The sequence below is a fragment of the Corylus avellana genome, chromosome 11 (genome assembly GCF_965113065.1).
Source record: "Corylus avellana chromosome 11, dhCorAvel1.hap1.2, whole genome shotgun sequence".
Taxonomy (NCBI): Eukaryota; Viridiplantae; Streptophyta; class Magnoliopsida; order Fagales; family Betulaceae; genus Corylus; species Corylus avellana.
Window position 1 is genome coordinate 20,601,124 of NC_142500.1, and position 25,382 is coordinate 20,626,505.

The 25,382-nt window shown below is 37.7% G+C and overlaps 2 protein-coding genes across 2 annotated transcripts; one reads left to right on the top strand and one right to left on the bottom strand.

Moving 5' to 3' along the window:
- Nucleotides 1–294: 294 nt before the first annotated feature.
- Nucleotides 295–4,683, bottom strand: KOR2 (Six-hairpin glycosidases superfamily protein). Its single transcript, XM_059577075.2, has 5 exons — nucleotides 4,064–4,683; nucleotides 2,281–2,588; nucleotides 1,562–2,165; nucleotides 989–1,161; nucleotides 295–863 (listed from the first exon to the last, which is right to left on the bottom strand). Exons 1-5 carry the CDS (start codon nucleotides 4,443–4,445, stop codon nucleotides 462–464), a joined length of 1,869 nt encoding a protein of 622 aa, XP_059433058.2. The 5' UTR covers nucleotides 4,446–4,683; the 3' UTR covers nucleotides 295–461.
- A 3,467-nt stretch (nucleotides 4,684–8,150) lies between these two features.
- On the top strand, nucleotides 8,151–20,873 carry LOC132165462 (Vps51/Vps67 family (components of vesicular transport) protein). The gene is made up of 6 exons (XM_059576041.2): nucleotides 8,151–10,561; nucleotides 11,855–12,049; nucleotides 13,019–13,299; nucleotides 14,169–14,348; nucleotides 14,642–14,819; nucleotides 19,488–20,873. Exons 1-6 carry the CDS (start codon nucleotides 8,402–8,404, stop codon nucleotides 19,659–19,661), a joined length of 3,168 nt encoding a protein of 1,055 aa, XP_059432024.2. The 5' UTR covers nucleotides 8,151–8,401; the 3' UTR covers nucleotides 19,662–20,873.
- Nucleotides 20,874–25,382: the final 4,509 nt, after the last annotated feature.

Genomic DNA, 25,382 nt, shown 5'->3' on the forward strand with positions numbered 1-25,382 from the left:
AGTGAAAGAGTCTAAGCGAGCATGATTTTGGCAGGCAGGAAAAAGAATATAGAAAGGAAAAGATCTATAAAGACATAAAAATGGGAAAGTGCTGAGAAAAATAAAGACAGGTTAGCATCTAACTCATGATTCATCAGGCAAGTCTAGCAATCAAATACTAGTGTGGTTTTGGTTGGGAAAAAGGTCTTGACAATCTAACAGCTGTTCAAGTTGACTACAAAGTCTTAATCAGTCATCACCAATCAGCTGGATTCAAAATGTGAAGAAAAAAACTAAATCAGATTGCTGCGAACACCGGGCGTTGAATCTTTTACGGAAAAAAGCAAGTGTATACATATGTAAGTCTCGATTGTGAATGAACAGAACAGATGTTGATTTTATACAAACAAGAAGATTAAAGTTATACAATACGGAACAAAAATCGAAACACAAGGATTATTGCATCGATCTCTGCATATATATCATGGCCTCCACGGTGGTGGAGGTGATGGACTCTGTGGGTATTGTGGTGGAACTGCTGAAAAAATGCCATTGGTGTCAATGCCATTGCCAGCAGTGCTGGTCAGGGATACAAGTGCAGCAACCAGTCCAGCGTTTCCAGCCAAAGTAGGCTCGGTGTAATTGTAATTGGTGCGCACATCATGGAACTGGTCAAACTGATCAGGCCCTCCAACCATGGCTCCTGTGATGTTGTTAGGGTTGGGCTTCTTGCTGTCCTGCCACTGCCATCCCACTTTGCATGAGTAATATTTGTGGTCATTGGGTGTTGATGCGCCCCGGTGATGGATGTATTTAGGGAACTTGGCGCCATACCCCGCAACGTAGCTCATGTTCATGGGGTTTTTACCTAGAATATAGTCCATCTGCATGTAGAAAAAGCAACACACAAATTAATGCACGCTAACATATATGAAAAGCAGATCAAAGACACGTACACTACACCGATCGGTCATGCTAAATGAAAATGAAGAGATGATCGAAGATGCACCTGGGAGGTGGCGAAGTTTCGAAGAACATCCGATGAAACATAATTGGGGCCGCAGTTCCATCCCGGAACACCAGTGGCATTCAAATAATCAACAAATAGAGATGCCAAGAAAGCAGTATTAGCCACGTACTGCAGATTCTGTGCCTTTCCACGACTCAACATGATCATTCCTCCTGCAAGTTAATTTCTATATATATTAGTCATGCATGCACAGCCCTTAATAATCAAATTAATTAATTACTCGATGCTAGCTAGCTAGCTAGCTGCAAGTTTCAAATTAAGTACATTCACTAGCTAGCTAGTTCAAAAGAGGAATGCTTCTATGCATTCTCCAGACCATCTCCAGACCATCTCCTCTTAAATTTTTTTATTTTGAAAAAATCAAGATGCACTTGGAAGAGATGGTGGGGAGATGGTATTGAGAATGAAAAGAAGAATATCTCATGGAGACAGATGATTAATTAATGCAATTAATTGAAGGTAGCTAGCAGTAGCAGATAAATAAAATTAGAGATTATTAATTAGAAGATCACATATATATATATATATATATATATATACGTACATACATACCACGTGTCCAGTTGAAGACATGGAAGGAGTTAAGATAAGAGCACATGTTAAGACCAGTGACATTATGATACATCCGCAACATGTCCTCGTAAGGGTAGCCAGGGTTCAAGAATATCCTGAGCCTTGTTAACAATAGCATGGCCTGCGGTAACTTGTTATCCCAACTTGGCACGCTCAAGTCTGGAGTCATGTAAAACGCTTTGGCATTCCTAGGAATCCCTTCGTTGGTTGCCAGGGAAAGATAGGTTTTATTTCCAGTGGCATAGTACAGCCATGCAGCTCCCCACATGTACTCGTCGTAGTAGCCGGTGGAGTTATAGTAAGGAGCGATATAAGAGCTGCCACCACTATTACTGTATCGCGTCCGTTTTCCACTGTCCCTTGCGAAGGCAAAGAGTGTTTGGGCACCTTTGATGAGCTTGCTGGAGTAGGCACCATTGTCCCGGAAAACTATAGAGGCTGCCGCCAAGGCTGCTGCCATTTCCCCAGCAAGGTCCGGTCCTGAAACGCAAGTTTGTGTAGGCCGTGTATACTCCATTTCTTCCGGTTTCTGCCAGCAGGTGTGATCATCTGGGACGTCGGTGCCATTTTGATGTCCACCAACCTATATATATAGCGGATCATATCGATGAAGACGTCGACGTACGTACGGTATATATATAGTATTGAAGAATATGAGAAAATACGATAGTAGCTAGCTAGTGAAGAATTAATATTACCTGGCAATAGATCTTATCAATTTTGGTGGCGGAGGAATTGAAGGTTAGGAGCAAGTAATCAGTGCCCCATTTAATGATATCCCGAACATGGTTGTACTCATCAATGGTCTTATATTTGTGACTGTATTCAATCATACTCCAGCTTAGCATTGTCATGGCGTAAGCCATTGGAAAGTGAAACTTCACATTGTCTCCAGCATCATAGTATCCTCCAATCAGCCCTCCCTTCAAATCGGTGCCATTGATCCCATCATTTAGCCCTGAATTCCCTCTCCAGGGAATACCATTATTTTTGGGCAAATTCCCAGCTGCACCACATTCATAGCTAATCTCATTAACATTCTAGTTACTAATTAATTATCCTTCATTTAATTATAATTAAGTTTTACACATTTCTACAGTCATACTCAATGGTAATTAATGCAAAGTTTGGACCTAGTTCTATTTCAATCATTAGTACGTACAACTAGCTAGCAGTTCATATATATATTTCAATTCCTTGCCTCATTCTACAGTGGAATATTCAATAATTTAACAGAGTTGTTTTTTGGGGCAAAAAAGAAAAGAAAAAAGGGAAAGTCAATGGTTGACCTATTCCTAGAGATATCTATTTGCTTTACTTAATTCCTCCAGAACCTACTCCTATTTTCTGTCTTAAAAAATAAACTCCTAGAATGGTTGACAAGTCCGGCCAAATCCCCTTACATCTAATGAACTTTTTCCTTTTTTTTTTTACTAATAAGTGATAAAAGGTGATTGGATCATCATGAGATTTAATAATGTCAATCTAATGAGAAACGAGAGCCATCAGGCATCAACCATGAAATAGTAGCAAAATTAACTAGAGGGAGATAGAAGCAAGCCGTGTACATGGTTTCGGGAGTAAGTTTAATATATATATATAGTGGCTTATTAAGTTATTATAAGCAGTGTGGAATAAAATATGAAGGAAGCTAGCTAGGAGCTTTCTAAAACTACGTGTTCCATTTCCTACAGGCTAGCGCAATAGTCACCTGGGTCACTGTAAATTACCAAAACACTTTGAAAATTCGTGAGATGATGTCGATTCCGGGACCCACACGGTGTTAGAATATTTCTCTTTGTCTCTTCCCACTTGTCATTAGTCAAGCCTGCTAAGTTTCGAAACCAACCTCTCATTTCTTTTTTCCTTTCTATGTTTCTTGTTAATTTAGGTTAATTAGAATTTAGGCCTGATCAAAAGCCAGCAAATTAAGAATATACCAAGAATTTAGCCAACACTAAGGAACATTTTGTCTTTTCTTAATCCTATCTCACCTAAGCCCAAGCTCTGTGGGAGAACATGCTTGACATGTTGATACCAAGATTAGAGCGTCATAATTAAAAGACAACCAAATTAGAATTAGCTAGTGATCATCATAGAATACATGGAATATGTATATATATGAAGGCCATCGATTACACACTCACACCTTATTAATTAATCAAGTCCCAATTAAGTTCATTGCTATGTTGTGGATCAAGTCCAGCTAGGGATCGAATTTGTCTTAATTTCGACAAGTAAATTTCCACACACGGACGTACTATATGACAATTGACATGTATCATGTATATGTATGGTTTAATTAAGACTTCAAAATACCTTCCTATCCCAAATTACATAGATAGGAGGTCTGACAAAATTAAAAAGAAAAATACCGCGCGTTTAAGCTATGTATATATAGAGAGAGATCTAGCTATAGAGAGAGAAAGAAATGGATTAAGAGCAAATAAACAAATAAATTAAAGTAGGATAGTAGCTTACATTTCTGGGCGTTGAAAAAGAGGAGGGCCTTGTTGAGAGCAACAGAGTAATTGTCTGGAGGGGGAGGATGGGGCTTGTGCTTGGGCAAAGACTTGGTGATGATGATGGGGAGCGCAATGACACAGAAAGCCACCACAAAGGACCCCAATATCCATTTGAGGGCCTTGCGGCTAACAATAATGCAACCAAAGTCGACGTACTTGTTCTTCTTCTTCTCCGGTGGCCCCAACAACCAGCTTTGTTGGGTTTCGTCTAGATGTTGATGATGATACAGGGCTGCCCCGTCCCATTCCCCACTGCGGCTCCTATCGTACTCTCCTGAGGCAGACACCTCCGCTGTGTTTATCTCAAATGAGCCTCCCCAGTGATTTGCTGAGTTCATGATCGATGATATGGTACTAGTGATCGATCTAGAGTAGATCTAGAGACTCTTCTCTCTTTATTTCGTCCTCACTATACTTAATTTCTTGGGTTTTCTTTCACTGCGAAGTCATCGTGTCTATTCATGGAAGAGGAGAAAATGTTTCCATACATATGACCCAAAAGCTACGACTTGATTTTGTTGATCAAATTACAATAAGTAATTGCGTGTTTGATGGGTCATGGAGTTGGATGGTAGAATGACTTGGAGAGGATTGCGAAAGACACATAAATGGAAACAGCCCAGGGTGGGTCGTCAATATATAGTAATATATTGAAGAATTTGCAAGAGAAATCAAGAAGAATAATAATCAATATGAGAGAGAGAAAGAGAGACTTTGACTTGGCCGGGGAAAGAGAGATACAGAAAGATATGTAATTCCTTTTAATTACTATTTTTTTTCTTCTAATTAATTAGTATGTATTAAGTCTTTGTTCTGAAAGCCAGCTGTGGCTGATTAAGATAATACCTTTTTCCAACTTGGCCGTCCCATTTGGAGTTTCGTGATTGTAGTTCCAATATTCGACATGCATGTTCCTTCACAATATTTTCAGGCCAAAAATAAGATCTAGAAAAGAAGAAATCCATTGGCCGGCTACGTATTAGGGGAAAAAAAGATGCGAATAATTAAAGGTTTTTCACTAGTATGGCAAAGTGGATGGATTTCTTACATTACCCATTGGTTGGTCAACATCTCTCCTATTGATATTTGATATTTCGGGGTTGTCATATCACCGCGCAATATAAAAAAAATGTCTGTGTTGAGTCTGGCCAGCTTTGATTTCACACGGTTTCTGATAACATGTGCCAACTACCGGTGGTGATGTACTGGTGACTTTTTAAATCCAATAACCGTGATAAGCATTTTCAACGCGGATGAGATGCATGCATGGAAACACCAGTAGTGCGTAGAACGGTACAATTCTCTATTTAATCAAATAATATATATATATATATATATATATATATATATTATGAGATCAATTATTGATTCCTATTAATTTGTCCAAAACACCTTTGGTAATTGGTATTACCTTTTCCATCGCGCTTTTGGTATGGGATTTACCTTCCATGATATTCAAGCGTTGTCGCTTGAAATGCAAAGTAAGAATTTTGCCTCTCTTTTGGGATTTAGAGCTGCTGTATCTGAAAATTTTAGAGCACGATGGAATTTAGTTCTTTTTCTGGCGAAAGAGACGAGATTTGAGATGCTTTCGCAATTATTAATGGAAATTTCAGCCTAACATAATATTTTCAGACTAAAATAATTATTTCCTTAATTACCACTTAATTTATAATGTTCTTTAAATTTTCAATTTTGCAATGTATCCTACTAGTTTATCAAGCTCTTTCAATTACCAATATTTGGTTATGATTTTTTATTAAATCTTAATAGTGGAAGAATTAGATGCCTTTCAAGTGATCCAAAATATATAATAAAAATATTCTTTGTAAGATACAAAAAAAAAAAAAAAAAGTAGTAGACACAGTCACACACGGCTGGTCGTAGGTCACTCCATGTTCAAAAATCAAAAGCGATTAAAAAAAAAAAAACAAATTAAGGACATGGTTTTATTTTCATAAATTTGATGGGAATATAACGGATCGGATATTTTGCGTCACATGTGGTAATGCGTCAGCAATCTAAGTTAACATGCAATAATTTAACGGTAAATGAAAGAGATTGGTAGGTTGGTAGGGTTAATTGCAAAATTTATATTTTAGAAGTTTAACAAATTAGATGACAATTTAAATGGAGTAAAAACCTGTTTGGGATTGCGGTGGAAAAATAGAGCTTTTGGATGTAAAGCTTTTGCCTATGAGCTTTTGTCAAAAGTGTTGTTATTGAAAAGTTGTTTACATGTTTAGTAATTGCATATTTTAAGTGTTTTTTTTATGTTATTGATGTTTAATAACAAAACTAAAAAAATGCTTTTATTTGTAAAAATGACAATAAAAAACATGTAATAATTTTTTTAGTTTTGCATTTTATACCAACATTTTTATATAAAATTAGTTAATGTTAACTTTCGCAAGTAAAATAATAATACTAGAGATTGAAAAACAGCTTATCAAGCACCAAATCCTCGAGGCTTTAACTTCAAGAAAACGCGGCACTAGATTCTTTTATATCTGCGAATGTTCACACAGAACTGACCTTCAATTCTAATTAAGCTCAAAGTTTTTTCTAGAATGTTGGTACACAAGTTTTTGTAATACAGGAGTGCCGAAATCAATAGCCGAAAGTCAGCCGTTGGTGTAATCTTGTCCACATACGATTGGGCGCTAAGTGCGGTGTAGCGTTTACACAGGAGAAGATGACGGAGAAAAGAATATTGTGTAATTAATTAATTGCCTATTTTAAAACGTGTCATCTTTGACAGCCAAATCATTAATTAATTAAGTAATATCTGTTGTTAAAGCATTGAGAATCACTTTTGGAGAGGAAATAAAAAAAATGAAAAACTAAGAAGATAGAAAATCAAATTTTTGGGTGGGCATTGACCACGCAATTGCATTAACAAAATGGCGAAATGCAAACCGTCAAGAGAATGGGGAGGACCGCGTGTGTGGACGTGTTAGTTACTTAATGATTTAAGTAAGATTGAAGTCTTTTTAGAGTTATCCTAAATGTGATGTGGCTTAAAATTACCAATGAATTTGAGATGATCATTATTGAATTTTGATTTGTTAGTGATTTTAAATGCCACATTACATTTGAGATGACTCTAGTCCTACTTATATCATTACTCGTGTTTGTTAGAAAATATTGGTCTCTTGTAAATGTTGTTGTCGGTGCTTTAGGCAGGGACTTGGATCCTCTCCATTTCATTTGAAATAGAGAGGAACAAGTTAGTTATTTTTAGGAGACAATTTTGTCATTTCTGAGCTATCTATTTTTTATTTGGACAAAAATATCCTCTTAAAACAACTAAATGGATCTATTCAATTTCAAAATTTGAAATGGAGAGAATCCTTCTCCGCTATGGAAGGATATTTGAAGAAGGAAGGATATTTGAAGAAGGATGGATTGGATTGAAAGTGTAGGAGAATGAAAATTCCAATAAACTCTTTGGTATGTCTTATTATAAAGAGGATTAGAGATCTCACAAGTCATAACCCATTTCAAATACAACAAGCACTTGAGTTTCGGCTTGGTTCTTCATTAACGAAAGAAGCCCGATTTAATTTACTTATGGTATGGGTCCATCATGCTCAAAAGAAAGTTATGTTTTCATAACCAAACAAAGTTTTTTCAGATCGAGCTGGACTTGAACATTTGAGCTTGAAGACCACCTTAGACTGATCTACTCAAGTTGCAGTTGAAGCCCATCAAGATTTTTGTGAACTTGACCATCCTTTATTGGGCTCCAGTTGGGCTTTTATCTCTGATGAAGTGGAATTAGCAGGATCCACCTTCTTTATCCTCCACGGACCCAAAAAGAAAAACAAAAAGAAGTAAATTATCCGTTTTGCAACCTCATTCCTACCAGATATTCAGCCCAAGCCTAACTTCTGTGCTCACTTCTAATATGACCCTCGCCTACGGCCTAGGATGGGCTGCTCGCACCGTATTAGATGTTCGGGTCGAGGCGATCAAAGCCCATAAGAAAGGGGCTATTTTCATACACCCACCCAACATGATTTTCAGTTCCAATCCCATGAGCCACGAGGTGTTTGCCGTCTAAAACACCTGTTGCCTGTTGCTTCCCCCTTCTTCCTTCAAAATTCCAATCCCATCCCTCCGATCCCACGCAACACCAACCTTCACTCACTCCCACTTCGATTAATTAATCCAAACTCGAATGCCAAACACTTCAATTCGATCCCTTCAGATCTGAACCGAGAGAGTCAGAGAGCGTGAATCCGTTTGAATGTATTGTTGGAATTGAGACTTTCTCTCCATTTCCGGTACCATGCCGTCAGCCGAAGCCGAGGCCGAGGCGCTCTTCCGCGCCAAAACCATTTCCGAGATCCGAAATGTGGAGGCCTCGACCCGGGCCCAGATCCAGTTCAAGCAGGAGGAGCTCCGGCAGCTCGTCGGCGCCCGATACCGCGACCTCATTGACTCCGCCGACTCCATCGTCCTCATGAAGAACTCCTGCCACGCCATCTCCTCCAATATCTCCTCCATCAACAATGCGATCCGTTTCCTCTCTTCCGAGACCCCCAAGTCCATGGCCAGCCCTAACCCGACCCGATCCCCTATCTACGGGATTGCCTGCCGGGTCAAGTACCTCGTCGATACGCCCGAGAACATCTGGGGCTGTCTCGACGAGTCCATGTTTCTAGAAGCCGCCGCGCGCTATGCTCGTGCCAAGCACGTGCACGACAGACTGATGAACCGCGAGGATCGTGGAGAGCTTTCGATCCTGTCAAGCTTCCCGCTGCTTCAGCACCAATGGCAGATCGTGGAGAGCTTCAAGGTCCAGATCTCGCAGCGGAGTCGCGAGCGTTTACTCGAGCAGCGCGGCCTCCCGATCTTGGCCTATGCTGATGCGTTGGCCGGCGTGGCAGTGATGGACGAGCTGGACGCCAAGCAGGTTCTGGCGCTCTTCCTCGACACCAGGAAGTCGTGGATTTCGCAGACATTAGGTAATTGTGCTCACAGTCTCAATCACGATGCTAATTGTGACGTCGTCGTTTCCGTGTTCTGCGAGGTTTTGAGTATAATTCAGATCAGTGTGGGTCAAGTGGGTGAGTTGTTTTTGCAAGTTTTGAATGATTTGCCGTCGTTTTACAAAGTGGCATTGGGCTCGCCTCCCGCGTCCCAGTTATTCGGTGGGATTCCGAATCCGGATGAGGAGGTCAGGCTATGGAAGTCGTTTAGGGACAAGTTGGAGTTGGTGATGGTAATGCTCGAGAAGGAGTACATTGCTAGGACCTGTTCTTTGTGGTTAAGGGAATGCGGGCAAGAGCTTGTCAATAAGATTAACGGGAGGTATTTGATTGATGCTATTGGTTCTGGGCAAGACCTTGCTTTGGCCGAGAAGTCCATAAGAGAGACGGTGGAAAGTAAGGCAGTGTTGGCAGGGAGTTTGGAGTGGTTGAAGAGTGTGTTCGGGTCGGAGATTGAGCTGCCTTGGACTAGGATTAGAGAGCTTGTTTTGGTTGATGATTCTGATCTCTGGGATCTGATTTTCGAGGATGCTTTTGTGAGCAGGATGAAAGCGATTATCGACGTGGGCTTTGATGATTTGACGAGGGTGGTGAATGTGGCGGAGTCCATTCGTGCGATCGGGGAGAATTATTCTGGTGGACAGATTGATTTCCAGGGGTACTTGAACAGACCTTCGACGGGCGGTGGGGTTTGGTTTATTGAATCCCCTGCCAAGAAGGCTGGTGCGCTTTCTGGGATTAAAGCACCGCCAGAAGAGAATGATATCGGTACTTGTCTGAATGCCTATTTTGGTCCTCAAGTTAGTCGAATTAAAGATGTCGTAGGCAGCCGTTGTCAGAGTGTTCTCGAAGACCTTCTCTGTTTCTTAGAATCTCCAAAGGCAGCTCTAAGGTTAAAGGTTCTGGCACAATATCTACAGAATAAGTGTTATGAAAGCATGTCTACTATATTGATGCAATTGAGGACTGAGCTTGATAATTTATATGCCTCCATGGAAAATGCCAACAAGGAAGGTCACTCTGTTCCTCCAGCTATAACTGTTGAGAGATCTCTTTTCATTGGGCGACTTTTGTTTGCATTCCAGTTCCACTCGAAACACATTCAGGTGATACTTGGTTCTCCAAGGTACTGGGCCACTGAAACCGTGTCTACGGTTTTTGACAAGTTACCATCCTTGTTGAGACAATCTAGAGTGGTTGCTGATGCTTCTGTGTCTGATAGCCCCGGAAGACAATTGCCCATTTGCTCTAAAAGACAAACATCATTGGCCACTGCTGCATTGGTTGGAGCCAGTGAAACAGCAAACCCAAAACTTGAGGAATTTTGTGGAATGACACGAGATCTTTGCATTCGAGCTCATAGCTTATGGATAATATGGTTATCAGATGAGCTTTCAGTTATTCTTTCTCGGGGTCTTGGACAAGATGATTCATTGTCGTCAACGACTCCCTTGAGGGTATGTGGCATTTGTGGACAAACTTTGTTCTCTTTATCTTTTTACTTTTTTTCTTTTAAATATATTTATCAAAAAAAATGTTATGTCCTGTTCTCCATGCTTTTGTCTTTTTTAGGGTTTCATAAGTTTAAATTTTTAATTAGGTAACATGGGCTTGTACTCTTACATACAGTAAAAGACATAAAGAAGAGCTGGTTTACTATTCATGTTAAGATACTTCCGTGGTTGCCTTAGGTATGATCGAAATGACACATCCTAGTATTGTTTAGCATGTTAAATCGCTGTAAATCATGTAGTAAGATTTGAAAGGAAAGACCCCCAATTTTCTCAGATCAAAACCAGTGAAACATAAAAGTAGGCGAAAACAATACTCCATTTTGCCCTGGATAAAAAATGAGCAGTGAGATATCTTTAGAAGGACTTGAAGCTTAACTTAATGTTAAGGACTGCTTTTTTATTGACAACTAACGAGGAATCAGAAATTTCAAGAAAGCGCCTTTTAATGTAGAGATTTGTTTACAGCATTAACATAACCTAGGATCAACTTCTAGTAAATTTTGAAGGAGTCAGCTTGTTTACTGTTTTAGTACTCCCTTCGTCCCAATTTAGTATTAATAGGAATCTTGTTTGCTTTTTTATTTTTTTTGGTTGAAAAGGTAACAATGATGTAGAAAATTGAAGATTTCCACTTTCAAAAAGTGGATATGCATTTTGAGATGTCTCAAAAAGGAAAGCAAAACATATAAATTGGACTGAGAGAGTAAGAGCTATGAGATGGGAAATTAAAGTGGATTAAATGCTGGATTTATTTTGATAAAATTTATCAATCTTTTAACAAATTTTGAAGAAGTCAACTAGAATCAATATCAGTGAAGTAGAAAGGAGGCAATTACAATGGTTCATTTAGTTTCTGATTTAGTAAAAAGCTGAAAATAATTGGAAATGTTTGCTTGAGTGGTAATAATTTGATAATTGAATATTGTTAGGAAGGAAAACTCATTCTTGGTAGGCATACCTTTGATGATACTGATCTTAGAAAAGATTAACAAAAAGCTCTCTTCGAAGTTGTGAAAAAAGAGTAGGTGACAATACTGCACACCCCCCCACCCCCCCCCCCCCTCCCCCCCCCCACCAAAAAAAAAAAACTTCCCAACAAAAAGGGTAGAATCTAAAGAGTACTTGAATCCATTATTCGAAATGAGTTAAAAGTTTACTATGCCATGTTGTTTGTGATATATATGTATATTGGTAATTGGTGAACAGAGCTAAATCATCTTTTGATTATTTTGATAGGGCTGGGAAGAGACGGTAGTCAAGCAAGAACAGTCTGATGAGGGCCAATCAGAGATGAAAATATCTCTGCCCTCCATGCCCTCTCTTTATATTGTCTCGTTCTTATTCCGAGCATGTGAAGAAGTTCATCGCATTGGAGGTCATGTGCTTGACAAAACGATTCTGCAAAAGTTTGCATTAAGATTATTGGAAAAGGTATGCAACTTGTCTGCGGAATTTGTTTGATCTTCCTAACTATTATGGAAATATATTATATTTTTCTCTAAATGTTTGGGCTTTATCATTGTTGGAGTGTACTCATGATTTATTACACCATATATATTATTACACCATATATATATAGTTATTTTATTTTTTTTAATGTCGATTGTTGAGATTTGGATGATGAGGTCATTTGCTTCTTCCTTATCTTGTGATTCTTCTTTGTAAACTACCTTGAACTCATATTTCTCTTTGGAGGCTGCATAATAAGGTCTTCACTCATAACCTCCTCCCACCATCTCTCTATCACTTGTTCCTTTTGATGAGTCAGATTCGTTGGATCTATTAAAAAAGAATTTTATGTTAAAACGGAAACAGGTCTTCTCTAGGAAAGTGCAAAGAGGATCTACTTTTCCTGCAATTCACTTGATATGGGTACTGTCCATGAGTAAAAAGGGAAAAAGGAAAGGAAAATGAGGAGGCTGTAATAAGTCGCTGTTACTTTAGCCAATATCTTGCTCTTGATAGGTCCAAGTGGTGGGTCTTATTTAACTTCTTCTTGTTAGTTTCTCTACATGGAGTTTGGTATTGTTAAGTAAATCATTTAAATCAACTCATTGCATCATCTGCAAATCAAAGCATGCATATGTTCTCATAACATAATTATTGATCTCTTCATGCTGTAAAGAATTTTTTTACTCACTTTATGCAGAAATTAATCAAGTGCCTTGCTAAACTTTGTATCAAGTTCTCTCTCTCTCTCTCTCTCTCTCTCTCTCACACACACACACACACACACACACACACACACTAACATGAGTACCTTGCAAGCTGTTTTCTTCCTTTTTTTAGCTTTTCCACTAGTGGCGGCTCATTCTGTTGTTAAGTCTGTTCCAATGCTGTGGTGGTCCAAGAGCATCCCTGAATTACTTTGTGCATATTGACAGCTATGCTTCCATGTAGGTCATTGATATATATGGGGACTTTCTTTCGACTAGAGAGGCTGGTGGATCTCAACTTTCTGAAAAAGGAGTTTTGCAAATTTTATTAGATGTGAGATTTGCTGTTGATGTTCTTTCTGGGGGCAGTTATGGTATGGGTGAGGAATTCTCAAATGGTCTGAGGCCAAAGTTTCATTTTGGACGGAAGCAGGATAAAGGCCAGAAGAAAACGGTTGTTAGAGAGCGCATTGATGGGTTGGTAAACCGTCTTTCACAAAGATTGGATCCCATAGATTGGCTTACGTAAGTTTTATTCTTGTCTACAAAATTAAGCTTTAGTTTTATTCTTTTGTACTGATTTAAATGTTCAACTTTTGTAACAATGTTATCTTTGAAGTTAGGATTAGAGATGGGGGTTCTAGTACTTGTATCTTTGTTGCACATGTTTACCATCAGGAATATAAATGTTTACCTCGGGGCTGTCAAGGGGTGATCTTTCAGCTAAAACATCTTGTTCATATTGTCATATTCTCAGTTTCAAGGTCTGACTGTCAAGCCAAACTGGAAAAAAATTGAAACTTAAACATAAATGGTATATGATCATGAAAATAATTTTGGAATGCTTGGAAATGTGGGGAGAAACATATTTTATGGAAAATAAAGATGAAACATTATTTCTCTTGCTTTTCTTGATATTGAAACTTTGATGGTTAATTTATGAGGTTTGTTGAGTTTTACTCAATTTTGGTCAGGTTTGAATAAAGCATGATGTTTCAAAATTCTTTTTCTGTGGCTTTTCCAAGATGGAAACATCATTCTTTTCTATTGGTCACATTGCAAAAAAAATTGAGCTTGCACAAATGATAACAATCTGCTGAGTAGCTTTGTTTTTGTTGACACAACGAAAGGAGATCCTTACAAGTCTGGTAAGAATAAAATAGCGCACTTACATTATTAAATGCACTGCCAAAAAATTTCTTGGTGGAACCACCTAGAAGTAGGATCTTTGTCAAAAATGTGTGTTAACACCTAGACTTTTTTTTCCCTGAAAGGTGTTCTGATTATTTGATTAATAAATTGTATATCTATTCTTTTGCATCATTTTATTTGTCTGTTAAGTGTTCATATCTTTTGATTGATAGTGTTTTCTAATTTATTTTAACTCCTTTAAGGTATGAGCAATATCTCTGGGAGAATGAGAGGCAGTCCTACCTACGGCATGCCATCCTCTTTGGATTTTTTGTGCAACTTGATCGGATTTACACTGATACTGTTCAGAAGCTGCCTACTAATTCAGAGTCCAATATTATGAGATGTTCTACAGTTCCTCGCTTCAAATATCTTCCAATCAGGTTAGAGTTCTGCTTTTTTAGAGAGTCATTTCGGTGTGGGAATGTGAATTGGTGCATGTTATATGTTATATATTTTTGAGTACGTATATTAACTTAGCGTATAACCTTCTGCCAAACCTGAACCGAGGGTCTCAAAGCAATGCTATTTGTACTGGCTGATCATTACATCATATTTGTTCAGCATTGTTATTTATTTATTTTTCTCTTTTCACCCCTAATTCAATAGATTTACTGCACTGCTAAATAATACTCCAAAATACTTTCTTACTTATAAATCCATCTTGATCATCCAGTGCTCCGGCATTGTCTTCTAGAGGAACAACTAAAACATCCATTTCAACACCTTCTGATGATATATCTTCAAGAACTTCCTGGAAAGCTTATACAAATGGTGAACTTTCCCGAAAGATGGATTTGGATGATAACTCCAGTTTTGGCGTAGCAGCACCATTACTGAAGTCTTTCATGCAGGTAAGACTGCTGTTTATCTATTTTCGAGTCATTCATTTCTGTTGTGATTTTTAATTCTTAAAGGGATTCATGATGGTTGCAGTTGCACATGTAAAACCTTGCATATGAAGATGGCATATGCTATTTCTTGAAATGCAATTTATGAATTATATTGGTTGCAGCATAGATGATTCACTAATTTTGCAAACGACAATTTGCAAACCTTGCAGATAGCAGGAACAGTTTAGTACTTGGGTTTAATTCCAGTAGGATGATTCACTAATTTTGCAGACCTTGCAGATAGCAGGAACAGTATAGTACCTAGGTTTAATTCCAGGCTAGAGTTGAATTCTCTAATGATATGAAATTATCAAAATGAAACCTATGACGCTCTTTTGGTTGGTATTGAAGTAGTTTGATTTGTTTTTTGTCTTTGTATTCTTTTTGTGGTTTTTAAATTTTAAAATTTACAGTTTCACTTTATTTTATTTTTTCCTCTGGTGTACAGCAGTGTTTGCACTTTTAATAATCTTTTGTAAAAATAAAGCTAAATAAAATACTTTTTCTGAAAAGGCTAAAATAATATATTTTTGTCCTTCTAAGTTTGGATTTTATTTGTCAGTTTGGTTTATGATGTTTAATGGTAAATTTGGTCCTTCATTTTTTCCATCTTCTCTTCACTCCACTCAACCTCTCCTCTACCTCTCCCTTTCCCCTGCTCTTTTCCCTTCCCAACAATTCTCTCTCAACCAAAACAAATCAAATTTCTGAATTAAAAATTGGAATGCTTTCAAGCAAAAATTAAGCCAAGTTTTCTATAACCCAAAGCCAAAACGACTAGGACCATTGCTCAACAATCTCTTTTCTCTCCTTTGGAGACATGCACTAGCAAACAATCTTTCTTGACATACCCAATCAATGACATTTCCAAATCCAATGTCCAAAAGAGAAGCCCCACTATATATATATATATATATATATATATATATATATATATTTCTTTCTTTTTAGAAGTAATCAAAATATCATTATAAGCATAAGGCACCCCAAGTACACATGAAGTATATAAGAGAAAAACCTAGATAGAAAGAGAAAACAAAACAAGAAAATAATAATAACTAATCACTAAAGGAGAACAAAAGCAACCATTCAAAGATACAGACTTTTGAAAAAAAAAAAGACTTAATCTCCTCCAATGTTCTCTCACGGTCCTTAAAATTTTTACCACTCTTTTCCTTTCAAAGATACCACAAAAAACACGAAGGTACCATTTTCCACATAGCAGCACTCTAAGTGCTGCCATCAATCCACCAACAAGCATACAAGTTGACTACTCGTCTAGGCATAACCCAAGACAGCCCAAAACGACTGAAGAAAACATTCCTTAAGGCACTAACGACCTTACAATGGAGTAGAGGATGGTCCACGGACTCCCCATTTTTTGTACACATATAACACATCGACCACAATGGCATGTTTCTTAAGATTATCTATTGTAAGGATATTTCCTAGGCCTGCCGACCAAGCACAAAAGGCTGTCCTCAAAGGAACCTTAGTTCACCAAACACTCTTCCAGGAGAAAAAGAAGCCACCATTACATCCCAAGACACTATAGAAGTATCGTACATTAAACAACCTCCTTTTGGAGGGGATCCGCCAAAGCTTGTCTACACCTACTCGTCTGACTTTGACCAAGTACAACACCCTGAAGAACTAGGCAAAGACATTTACCTTCCAATCATGAGCCATTCAAACAAAGCTTTTGTTTTACTGATTGGATCTACTAGTTAGATCCAAGTGAGTTGCTACAAAAGCATCCTTGGCGCAAGCAATATCATATAAAATTGGAAAGACATCCGTTAGGGTCACATCCCCACACCACAGATCATGTTAGAATCTAACATTGAAGCCTTCTCACTCAAATCTGGTATGACTTGAAAACTCCCCCCAACCCCTCCTAATATTCTTCAATAACCCTACCCCATACGCCCCAAAGGCTCATTAGAACGCCACCCACTCCACAAACTGCCAAATTTAGAGTCCACCACCACTCTCCACAAGGCCTCTCTCTCATGCCCATAGCGCCATAGCCATTTCCCTAAGAGGGTGCGATTGAACATCAACAAGTTCTAAACCCCCCCAACCCTTCCTTAGAGATTGAAGAACAAACCTTGGACCTGCTTACTAGCTGATATTTGAAATCATTGCCTAGCCCACTCATAAGAAATCATGTTGAAGCTTTTCTATATGATTTGCAACAATTGCAAGCCAGTCTTTAAAACGAAAACAATATGAATAAATCAATTTTTTTTTTTAAAAAAAGACCATGACAAAGCCCGTTGTTGGAGAGTATTGGTGCCAGATCTTTACAGGTCAAAGATCTGGTTTCATAGGTGGATCTGCCGGCTTCTCAGCAAAGGGAGATATTTGAATAAGAATGGAGAGTAGGGGTCTTAGAAGAAAAGATATGGTAAATGGAGAATAAAGAAAAGATAATTACTATAATAAAAAAGACAAAATGGATAGAGAAGATCTTTAGCATCTCCCACTTAAATGGAAATTTTATTTTCAAAATTTGGATGGAGATGAGAGAGAGACTTAGAGACAAATTTGAATGAGAGGAAACAGGTAATTACCACCTTTGCAAAAGCACCATCTCTGTCCCATGCCATTGTATTTATACTTAGTGCTGTAGTGAACTCAGCCACCATCACAAGCAACGTCATGCTCATATTCACCACAGCTTAAGCAGAAAAAATTTGCTGCATTTGCTGTTGCATTGGACATCCAAACCCATATTTACCTCCTTCCATTGCCTCAAGCCACCAGTTGCATTTGAAATCAAATCCCCATATCTATTTTAGTTTTGAGCTTTTTGATGAAGAAATTGGGGTGCTTAAATTGCAGAGATTTGCAGGTGGGCTAAGATTTTGCGTCTAATTTTGGAACTTAAACAGGAGAAAGGGCAGCTTAGGTTTTTATGCAGTGTGACTATGGCGAATGTGGGAGGGCAGCTGGTGGTGGTGTCGGAGAGTGTGACAGAGATGTGGGGTATTTGGAAACAATGTGTTTGTTTGGAGGGTGGGGTTTGTTGAAGAGTGGAGGCGGCAGTAACTACTGTAAAAAAATTGGTGCAAGTGGGGTGGAGAGATAAAAAAAATTAATTAATTTTGAGTTTTTCTATTATTTATTTATTTATTTAAAAAAAATTGGATGAAATAAGACGCTGGTTTTTATTTACAGTGGTCAGTATTATAAGGGCAACATTGAAAATAAATTAGAACTCAAGGTTTAAATTGACCAAATTTGAACTTCAGTGACCAAGTTAACAACAATCCTAAGCTTGGAAAGACAGATCAAAACGTATTTTAGCCTATATGTATAGTTGGCGTACATAAAATTGAGGCTTTAGATAATGAATCTCTTGTTCTGGATTAAACTTGAGAAATGCCTACCTTGTTCTCGCTGGAATGTTAGTCCTGTTGACTGTAACAACCTATTCTTGATATCTATTCTCCTCAAGGGTTTGACTTGTCAATTTTGCAATAAAAGTTTCTTTCAAATCATAGGTTTTCATAAGAAGTTCCCTTTGGTGTCAAACTCGGGAAGCAATATTATGTCCATCTGAACCTGGATACTATGTTAGTCCCCCCAAAACAGATAGTAAATTGTAATTGAGATGTACATGGATTGTTTCAAAATGCTCTCGAAGTCTTGACACGAGCATCATAGGGATAGTTAAGCCATCTCAGAATGATGTGTCATTGCATGGGATTTTAAAAAGGTTGTTGTATGATAGGCTACAGAACAAAGGCCACTAGGGGGGCTTAGTAGTACATGTAAAAAGTGGTTTTAGTGCACGCCCTTAAGGAAATTTTGAAAAATTGGACTCTAGTTGTTGAGCCGCACTGACAGGGGGAAAAGTCTCCAGAGGTGAGGGGAAATCTCCATCCTCCCCATCATCCCTCACAACCATCATTTCCATAATTATTATATTTTCCTACTTTTGTATTATTTCCCTTTTTAGGAGATTTTATTACCTTTTGTAATTTTAGGATTTCAATTTAAGTTTGGAGTAGTTGTAGTGGGAATAATCAGTTTTTGCCGTCAATAATATTGTCAGTCTTCTTTACCAACGTGTGTGTTGATTTGTGTATTGAAAACACAGCTTTTCAATCACGTCTATCACTTCTGCTACGGCATGTATGTTCTTTGACTCCACATGTCATACTCATTTGCGTCTGTTATTGCATTTGTTTAGCTGATTGCACCCATATGTTTCTGTTTCGGTTGGGCCTGTACACGAGAGTTGATGCTAGAAGATCCCACATTGGTGGGTACTGTGGACCATGATATGGGTTTATCTACTAGTTAGGCCTCTTCACCTAATAACTTCAATTTTTGGTTTGGATGCTCTTAACTTTAAGATCACCGTGCTAACTGGTAAGTACAAATTTTAGTGTTTTTCGTAAAATAAGCTGGCACGCACAATCTCTTAGCTATTAGATTTGGCCATTGGATTATTCCATGTAATAGCAGTACGATAATATCGAATTGCTTGTGTACGCTTAAAACGTTAATTGAGATGGAATCTTTGTAGTAATTCTATAGATTGTTATTTTTGAATGAAGATATATATAGTATTAATGGCCTTGTCTTTTATGTAAAAATGTTTTCCTTGTTATCCAGGTTGGAAGCAGATTTGGAGAGAGCACATTGAAATTGGGATCCATACTAACAGATGGGCAAGTGGGCATATTCAAGGATAGATCAGCAGCTGCTATGTCGACATTTGGAGACATTTTACCTGCCCAAGCTGCAGGTCTTCTTTCGTCCTTCACAGCTTCCAGATCAGACTCTTGAAGCTTGTGTCTTCTTCCCTCCATGGGTATGTATGTATCACTATTTAGTTGAGAAGAGCCTTGAAGCTCACTGAACATATTGGGATTATGATACAGGAAAGTAAATCACCATCCAATCACTAGTGGAAAGAATATTTATATGGTATAGATACGAATCAATAATTCTAAGAGAATTTTTGAGAAGGGAAGATGGAAAGAACATGTATATGGTAATAGATAGGAGTCGAGAATTTTTGAAGTGAGAGGAGATGGGAATCGAAGATGTTGGGAAGCAGGTCATGTCAGTCCAAATATAAAAGACAGATGCAGTTCAAATTGAGGCAGTGGGAATTGGACTGTATTGAATTGGCATTCTGCAGGGACTTGTAAAAACTGTCAAGAGTCCTCCCAGATCTGCCATTTTATCTCTTTCCTGAGTCATTGTGATGTTAGAACTGTGTGAGATGAAGTACATAGACCATTACCTTTACTGAAATAAATACATAAATACAGAGTATGAGGGTTTGGACTTTGGAACGGAAGTTTTATTTGGTTAATGTACGGAGGCCGAGGACGCTGTGGCGTGGAGGGGAAGCTGTAACAACTCACCAAGTCTTTCTAGTGAAGTGGGCTCCTGTGGACAGTAAATTTGGACCAATCAAGAGATTGTGTGGGTCTGCATTGAGAGGTCGAGACAGTTGCCTTCCACCATCTCTTTATGACGTATGTTGGATCTAGCACAGGACATTGCTAGTGTCATTTCATTTTTGGTGGCTAATATCTTACCGGTAATATAATTGTATGTTTATTTTTGATTCGATGCTTCCATACTGTCATATGGTTCAATTGGTATACGATGAGCGGTATGGAAGGCTTTTCGGAGTTGAGCGCGCGGCTGTCTTGGAGGAAGTTGGGCTTAGATTTAGTTCTTCTGGGTTTACACTCTTGTTGGTTTTATTCTTTAATATTCATTTCATCCGTTTAAAATGATAATTCTTATACCTCCTGTGTATTATCTCCTTTTGTGCGCTATGCAATACTTTTTTTTAAATATATTTTTGTTCAGCAGAGGAAAACTACAAAGAAACGAGAGGCAATTATTGTACCGAACCCAGCATAAGGAGTCGTGCTGAATTGTTTTGAATGTTTAAATGGACGAAAGACTTTTCTTGAGGATGTTGTATCTGAATACTTTATATATAATTATGTGGTACAATGGTACCAAAATGTGGTAGCCAAGCGTCTGTGTAAATAGAAATTATAGAATAGAGTATATATTAGAGTATATGAATTGATTAGGACCCCCAGAATTTAAACAGGCACGCTAATCTACTTCTCGAATCACATGAAAAAAGGGGGGAAAGTATGCAGATTGTTTTTCATTTCTTTTCTTTCTTGTTTATTATTTTTTGGTTCTGAGCACGTGGTGGCATCTCGATCGTTGGAAATTCTTCATATTTCTTATCTATATCGTTCTTATCAAAAGAGAGCAAAGGACCATATTTATTCTTTTTATACAAAAAATTAAAATAAGAATGATCCTTGAATGCGATTGGTGTGTAGTTTAATAAACGGGTCATACACTCAACATGAGCATGACTTTGTTGATCTGCCTTATTGGATTAAAAGGCTGTAAGTTAGTCTAGGGGTATAAACGAGTCGAGCTTGAGTGAGCTTCCCTTGTTCAGGCTTGGCTCATTTAAATTTTACTCGAGCTCGAGCTCGCGAGCTGGCTCTTATATTTAATGTTTTTGTTTAAATTTTTTTTTTTTTAACTTCAAGTACTCTTAAACGGCTTAAGAAGTTAGTTTGCATATGAGTATTTGCTTAGCCTGACTAGTCGAGTATGGAGCCTGAGTCAATACAGTAAGGCATTTGGTTTTAAAGAGAGAGGATATCCATCCTTTTATAGATAAGCAAACTTGATGTTTTCTTAACAATGTGGGACAAGTTAACAGGTTGCATTCAAACTGCATTGGGACAACGCCCCTTACAAAAAAATATTTTTTTAATGTCTCTCTCTCAACCCCCCTCACCAGTCACAACGGATCTTCTACCTGAACTCTCATTTCCCACTCTCTCACTCTCGCTCACCAGACAGGTAGTGATAGTGTTTGGGTCTGTTTGATTCTTCAATAGTTTATGCCTTTCGCAATCTCCCTCAATAGTTTCTGCTTGATTTTTCTTCCTTTCGTTTGAGTCTGCTCTAATTGAATCGATGTCTTTTTAATGATTACTCTCTCTCTTTTATCACGAAGGGTCTAAAATTTTTCATTCTCTAACGCTTAAATATAAATGCAATTTTAAGGTTTTAATAATTATGAGATTTATAATTAATTATGTATTACGTAGTATATATATATATATATATATATATATATATACGAGCTTATACGAGCTGTTCACGAGCTTAGCCGAGTCGAGTCGAGCTTGCTTCGTTTAATATTCGAGCTAGGATTTGTGTTCATGAAGTGTTTCATTTAATATTCGAGCCGAGCACGAGTCGAGCCCAAACTTGCTCGCGAGACGCTTCATTCACTTAACAGCCCTAGCTGTAACCCTTGCTCATGGTTGGCGACACTTGAAGAATAACTGGTCCTTTGGCTTAAACGAGGTCTACTTAGGTTGATCTTCTGTTCAACTAATTGATGCAGAAAGCAGACGCTTGATTTTATTCAAAGTTTTCACTTGTGTCATTGATACCATCACAGATTCATAGACCTCTTGCACGTCGAATTCAAGCTTCTCGATCCCCTCCTTATTTGTATACATGGCGCTCTTATGTTACTTAAAAAAACGCTCAAGACCACTGATACAACACAAGGAAAAATAAAAGAACAACTCACTCAGGTCTAGACTTAAAAACCACAAGCCATTGATATTTTTGGCACATTAAAATACAATCAACACTACTAAAATAAGGCTTTTTATCGACACATATTTTCCTGGCACTCAAAATAAGAGTTGATATATATATAAGGAAATCGATGAGTTAATATTTTCTTGAAACATATTGGTGATTGTTAAAGAAAAATTAACATTTTCATTGAAACATATTGACATTAACTCTAGATAGCTCTCTCATGTAAGTTAAAATAAGAATATAATTTGAGTACACATGTAAGAAAAATGATTAGAATATCAATTAAATAATTATACTGAATTATGTAGTAATTATATTCAACTTGGGAATGGTTTAAGCTGTGTACGAAGCGGCGGACATGGTGTCCACTAATTTACAAGCGAGCTACAATATGTTGACCAGAGAAGAAGAACGTGGCATAGGTAAATCGCCTAAGCTTTGTACTTTTTACTCCAAGGGTGAGTTGGAGCATAGGTGCATGGTAAAAGGCTAAAAGGGGGTTTGGCTTCATTTCTTAGAAAAAAGAGGCGGGGAATGGGGGGACAAAAAGCACGTAAAGAACGCAGATAAGGAAAGAAGGGGGAGAGAAAGAGATGTAACAGGTTTTGCTCTGAAATGTTCTGTTTTTGTTTTTCTGTGTGTGTAGACTATATGCATTGTTGTTAATGCATGTTGTTGACGACTTGAAAAGCTATAGAAAAGTGTGTAATGGCGTATTCTTAGAACGGAGAATAGAGAGAAAAGAAAGAAAGAATAGTAAAGATGGTCTGCCTGAACCCTGATTATAGCGAGTAAGGATTAGTCAAGTCATACTACTCATATCCATGAACTCATGCCAATGGGTAGGGAGAGAGAGACAGAGAGAGAATAGTCTCATGGTGTTGGCACTGTCCAATAAATGCCAATCCCATTGAGTAGTAAATATTTTTTGTATTGGGATTGTGGGTACTACTCACTACTCAGAGGGACAACCCGAAATAAATGCTATTAAACTTTTGCTTTTACTAATTTGGCTCCGTAAGGCGTGCGTGTGTCGGGATATCCCCCTACCTTTAAAACCGTCCCTTTCACCTCATGTCACCAATTCAAACTAACACCAATCTCCCTCCCCCCCCCCCCCCCCATACTTCTCCTTTCAATCATCCACGTACTACAACACATTCATTTTGGATCTACTTAACTCATCTTCATCATATATATAAAGTAACCAAACTTTTTCTCAATACAAGAGTAGAAACTAGAGCCTATAAATCATTTTGGCTTCTATTATCTAACTGGCTTTGCCCAAGGTGGTTTTCTCTTGTACTATTGCATGCGGAATTTCTTTTAGGCTAAAAACTTTCAGCATTGAAACATATATATTCATAGACTCATAGTGTGCATGGTTGTGCTAGCTTGAAGGTTGAAAGATATTAAATGGTTTTAATTTGGAGCTAAAAAATACTTGTATGTCTAATTAGTTGGGTGTGATAATGATCAGTTTTGGGCTTACGAGTTGAGATTAAAAATCTAGGATTGAGTATAACGGGATTTGGGTTAATTAATTTGTTTCTATTGGTGGGTTTTTGTGTTTGAGCTCGTGAGGGTTTCTAGAGGCTTTGTTTAGTAAAACCCTTGTCCTTAGATATTATAGTTGAGTGGATTGGTATGAAAAAAAAAAAAGTAAAAATGTTTGGTATAAAAAAGATAAAGAAGTGATATAAAAAAGTGAAAAAAATATATATATATATATTTTGCAGTGATTCTTTTTATTTAAATAGTAATAAAAATTAAATAATGTGATATAAAAAGTGAAAAAAGTGAAAATATTTTGATGTTGATTTTAAATAAAAAAATGAAGTGAATAGTATTAAGAGGAGGAGAATGGGCTTACCAAATGAAGTCTAAGATTTGACCAAGTGTTTATAATCGATATTAGTGATGTATGGTTAAACTTTTATAAATCTTAAATTTCAACTTATTTGTATTAAAGTTTATTTGTTTTAATGTCTATCTTTTTGGTTGTTAAGAACCAATCCATTTGTCTAAGAGAGCTGAATTTGGATGACTAGAATTTGACCTCTTACCTAAAAGGTCAATTCCAATGAACCAATCTTGCGCCTTTGATGAAGTAGAAGCGGTACCTATTAGGCTTTACAAGAATAGTCAGTCCTATAAGCTAGCCTTGACCCTACTCCCCCAAGACTCAGATATCAACACATGGTGGACTCATACATGTTGAAGCATTTGGAATGAGCTAGCTAGCCTAGGGATATAAGATAAACCTCACCAGATGGCATCCTCATGCTCACATGTCTTGCATCTACATGCATGCATGCATACATGCATGAGTCAGCATTAGTACTACCATAGATGATGGTGGGTGAATAAGAGAGAGAGAGAAAGAGAGAAGTGACACTACTGTCAAATGCATTTAAAGGCGAAGTCATCATTGCACAAGTACGTCATCATTGTCATGCAATTGCAAATGTTTTTCTGGGGTTATGTTTTGACTACGTTTTGATTTTGAATGAGATTGTGATTGACATTTAAGATTTGAGATTTCATGGTGATCTCATTAATTATCCAACTTAAAAGCAAATGGTATATATACCTTTTGGTCACATTTCCGTCCCTCCCTCCCATCTTTTCTGTGCTCTCCCTTTACATTGGATTTTGAGTTTTTAAGCATTACAGTGAGAGCATTAAATGGCCTTGACATTTCCTCTGCAACGGCCTTTCATACTTCTGGGTCTCTGGCACAGAGAGAGAGAGAGAAGTTAAATATTTCCCACCCACCTCTCTCGCCCAGTCTCTTTTGTCTTATTCCCTTGTCTTCTGTTTTGTTTTGGAAACGCCTCATGTTTAACAGTCTCCATGACATCCAAACTAACTCAGCTC

Excerpts from the sequence above, each read along its gene's own strand:
- KOR2 (XM_059577075.2), bottom strand. The coding sequence starts at position 4,445 with ATGAACTCAGCAAATCACTGGGGAGGCTCATTTGAGATAAACACAGCG. Across the intron at positions 2,589-4,063 it reads CTTTTTCAACGCCCAGAAAT|CTGGGAATTTGCCCAAAAAT; the intron begins GTAAGCTACTAT and ends AATGTGGTGCAG. Across the intron at positions 1,162-1,561 it reads TGTCTTCAACTGGACACGTG|GAGGAATGATCATGTTGAGT; the intron begins GTATGTATGTAC and ends ATTAACTTGCAG.
- LOC132165462 (XM_059576041.2), top strand. The coding sequence starts at position 8,402 with ATGCCGTCAGCCGAAGCCGAGGCCGAGGCGCTCTTCCGCGCCAAAACC. Across the intron at positions 13,300-14,168 it reads GATCCCATAGATTGGCTTAC|GTATGAGCAATATCTCTGGG; the intron begins GTAAGTTTTATT and ends AACTCCTTTAAG. Across the intron at positions 14,820-19,487 it reads TACTGAAGTCTTTCATGCAG|GTTGGAAGCAGATTTGGAGA; the intron begins GTAAGACTGCTG and ends CTTGTTATCCAG.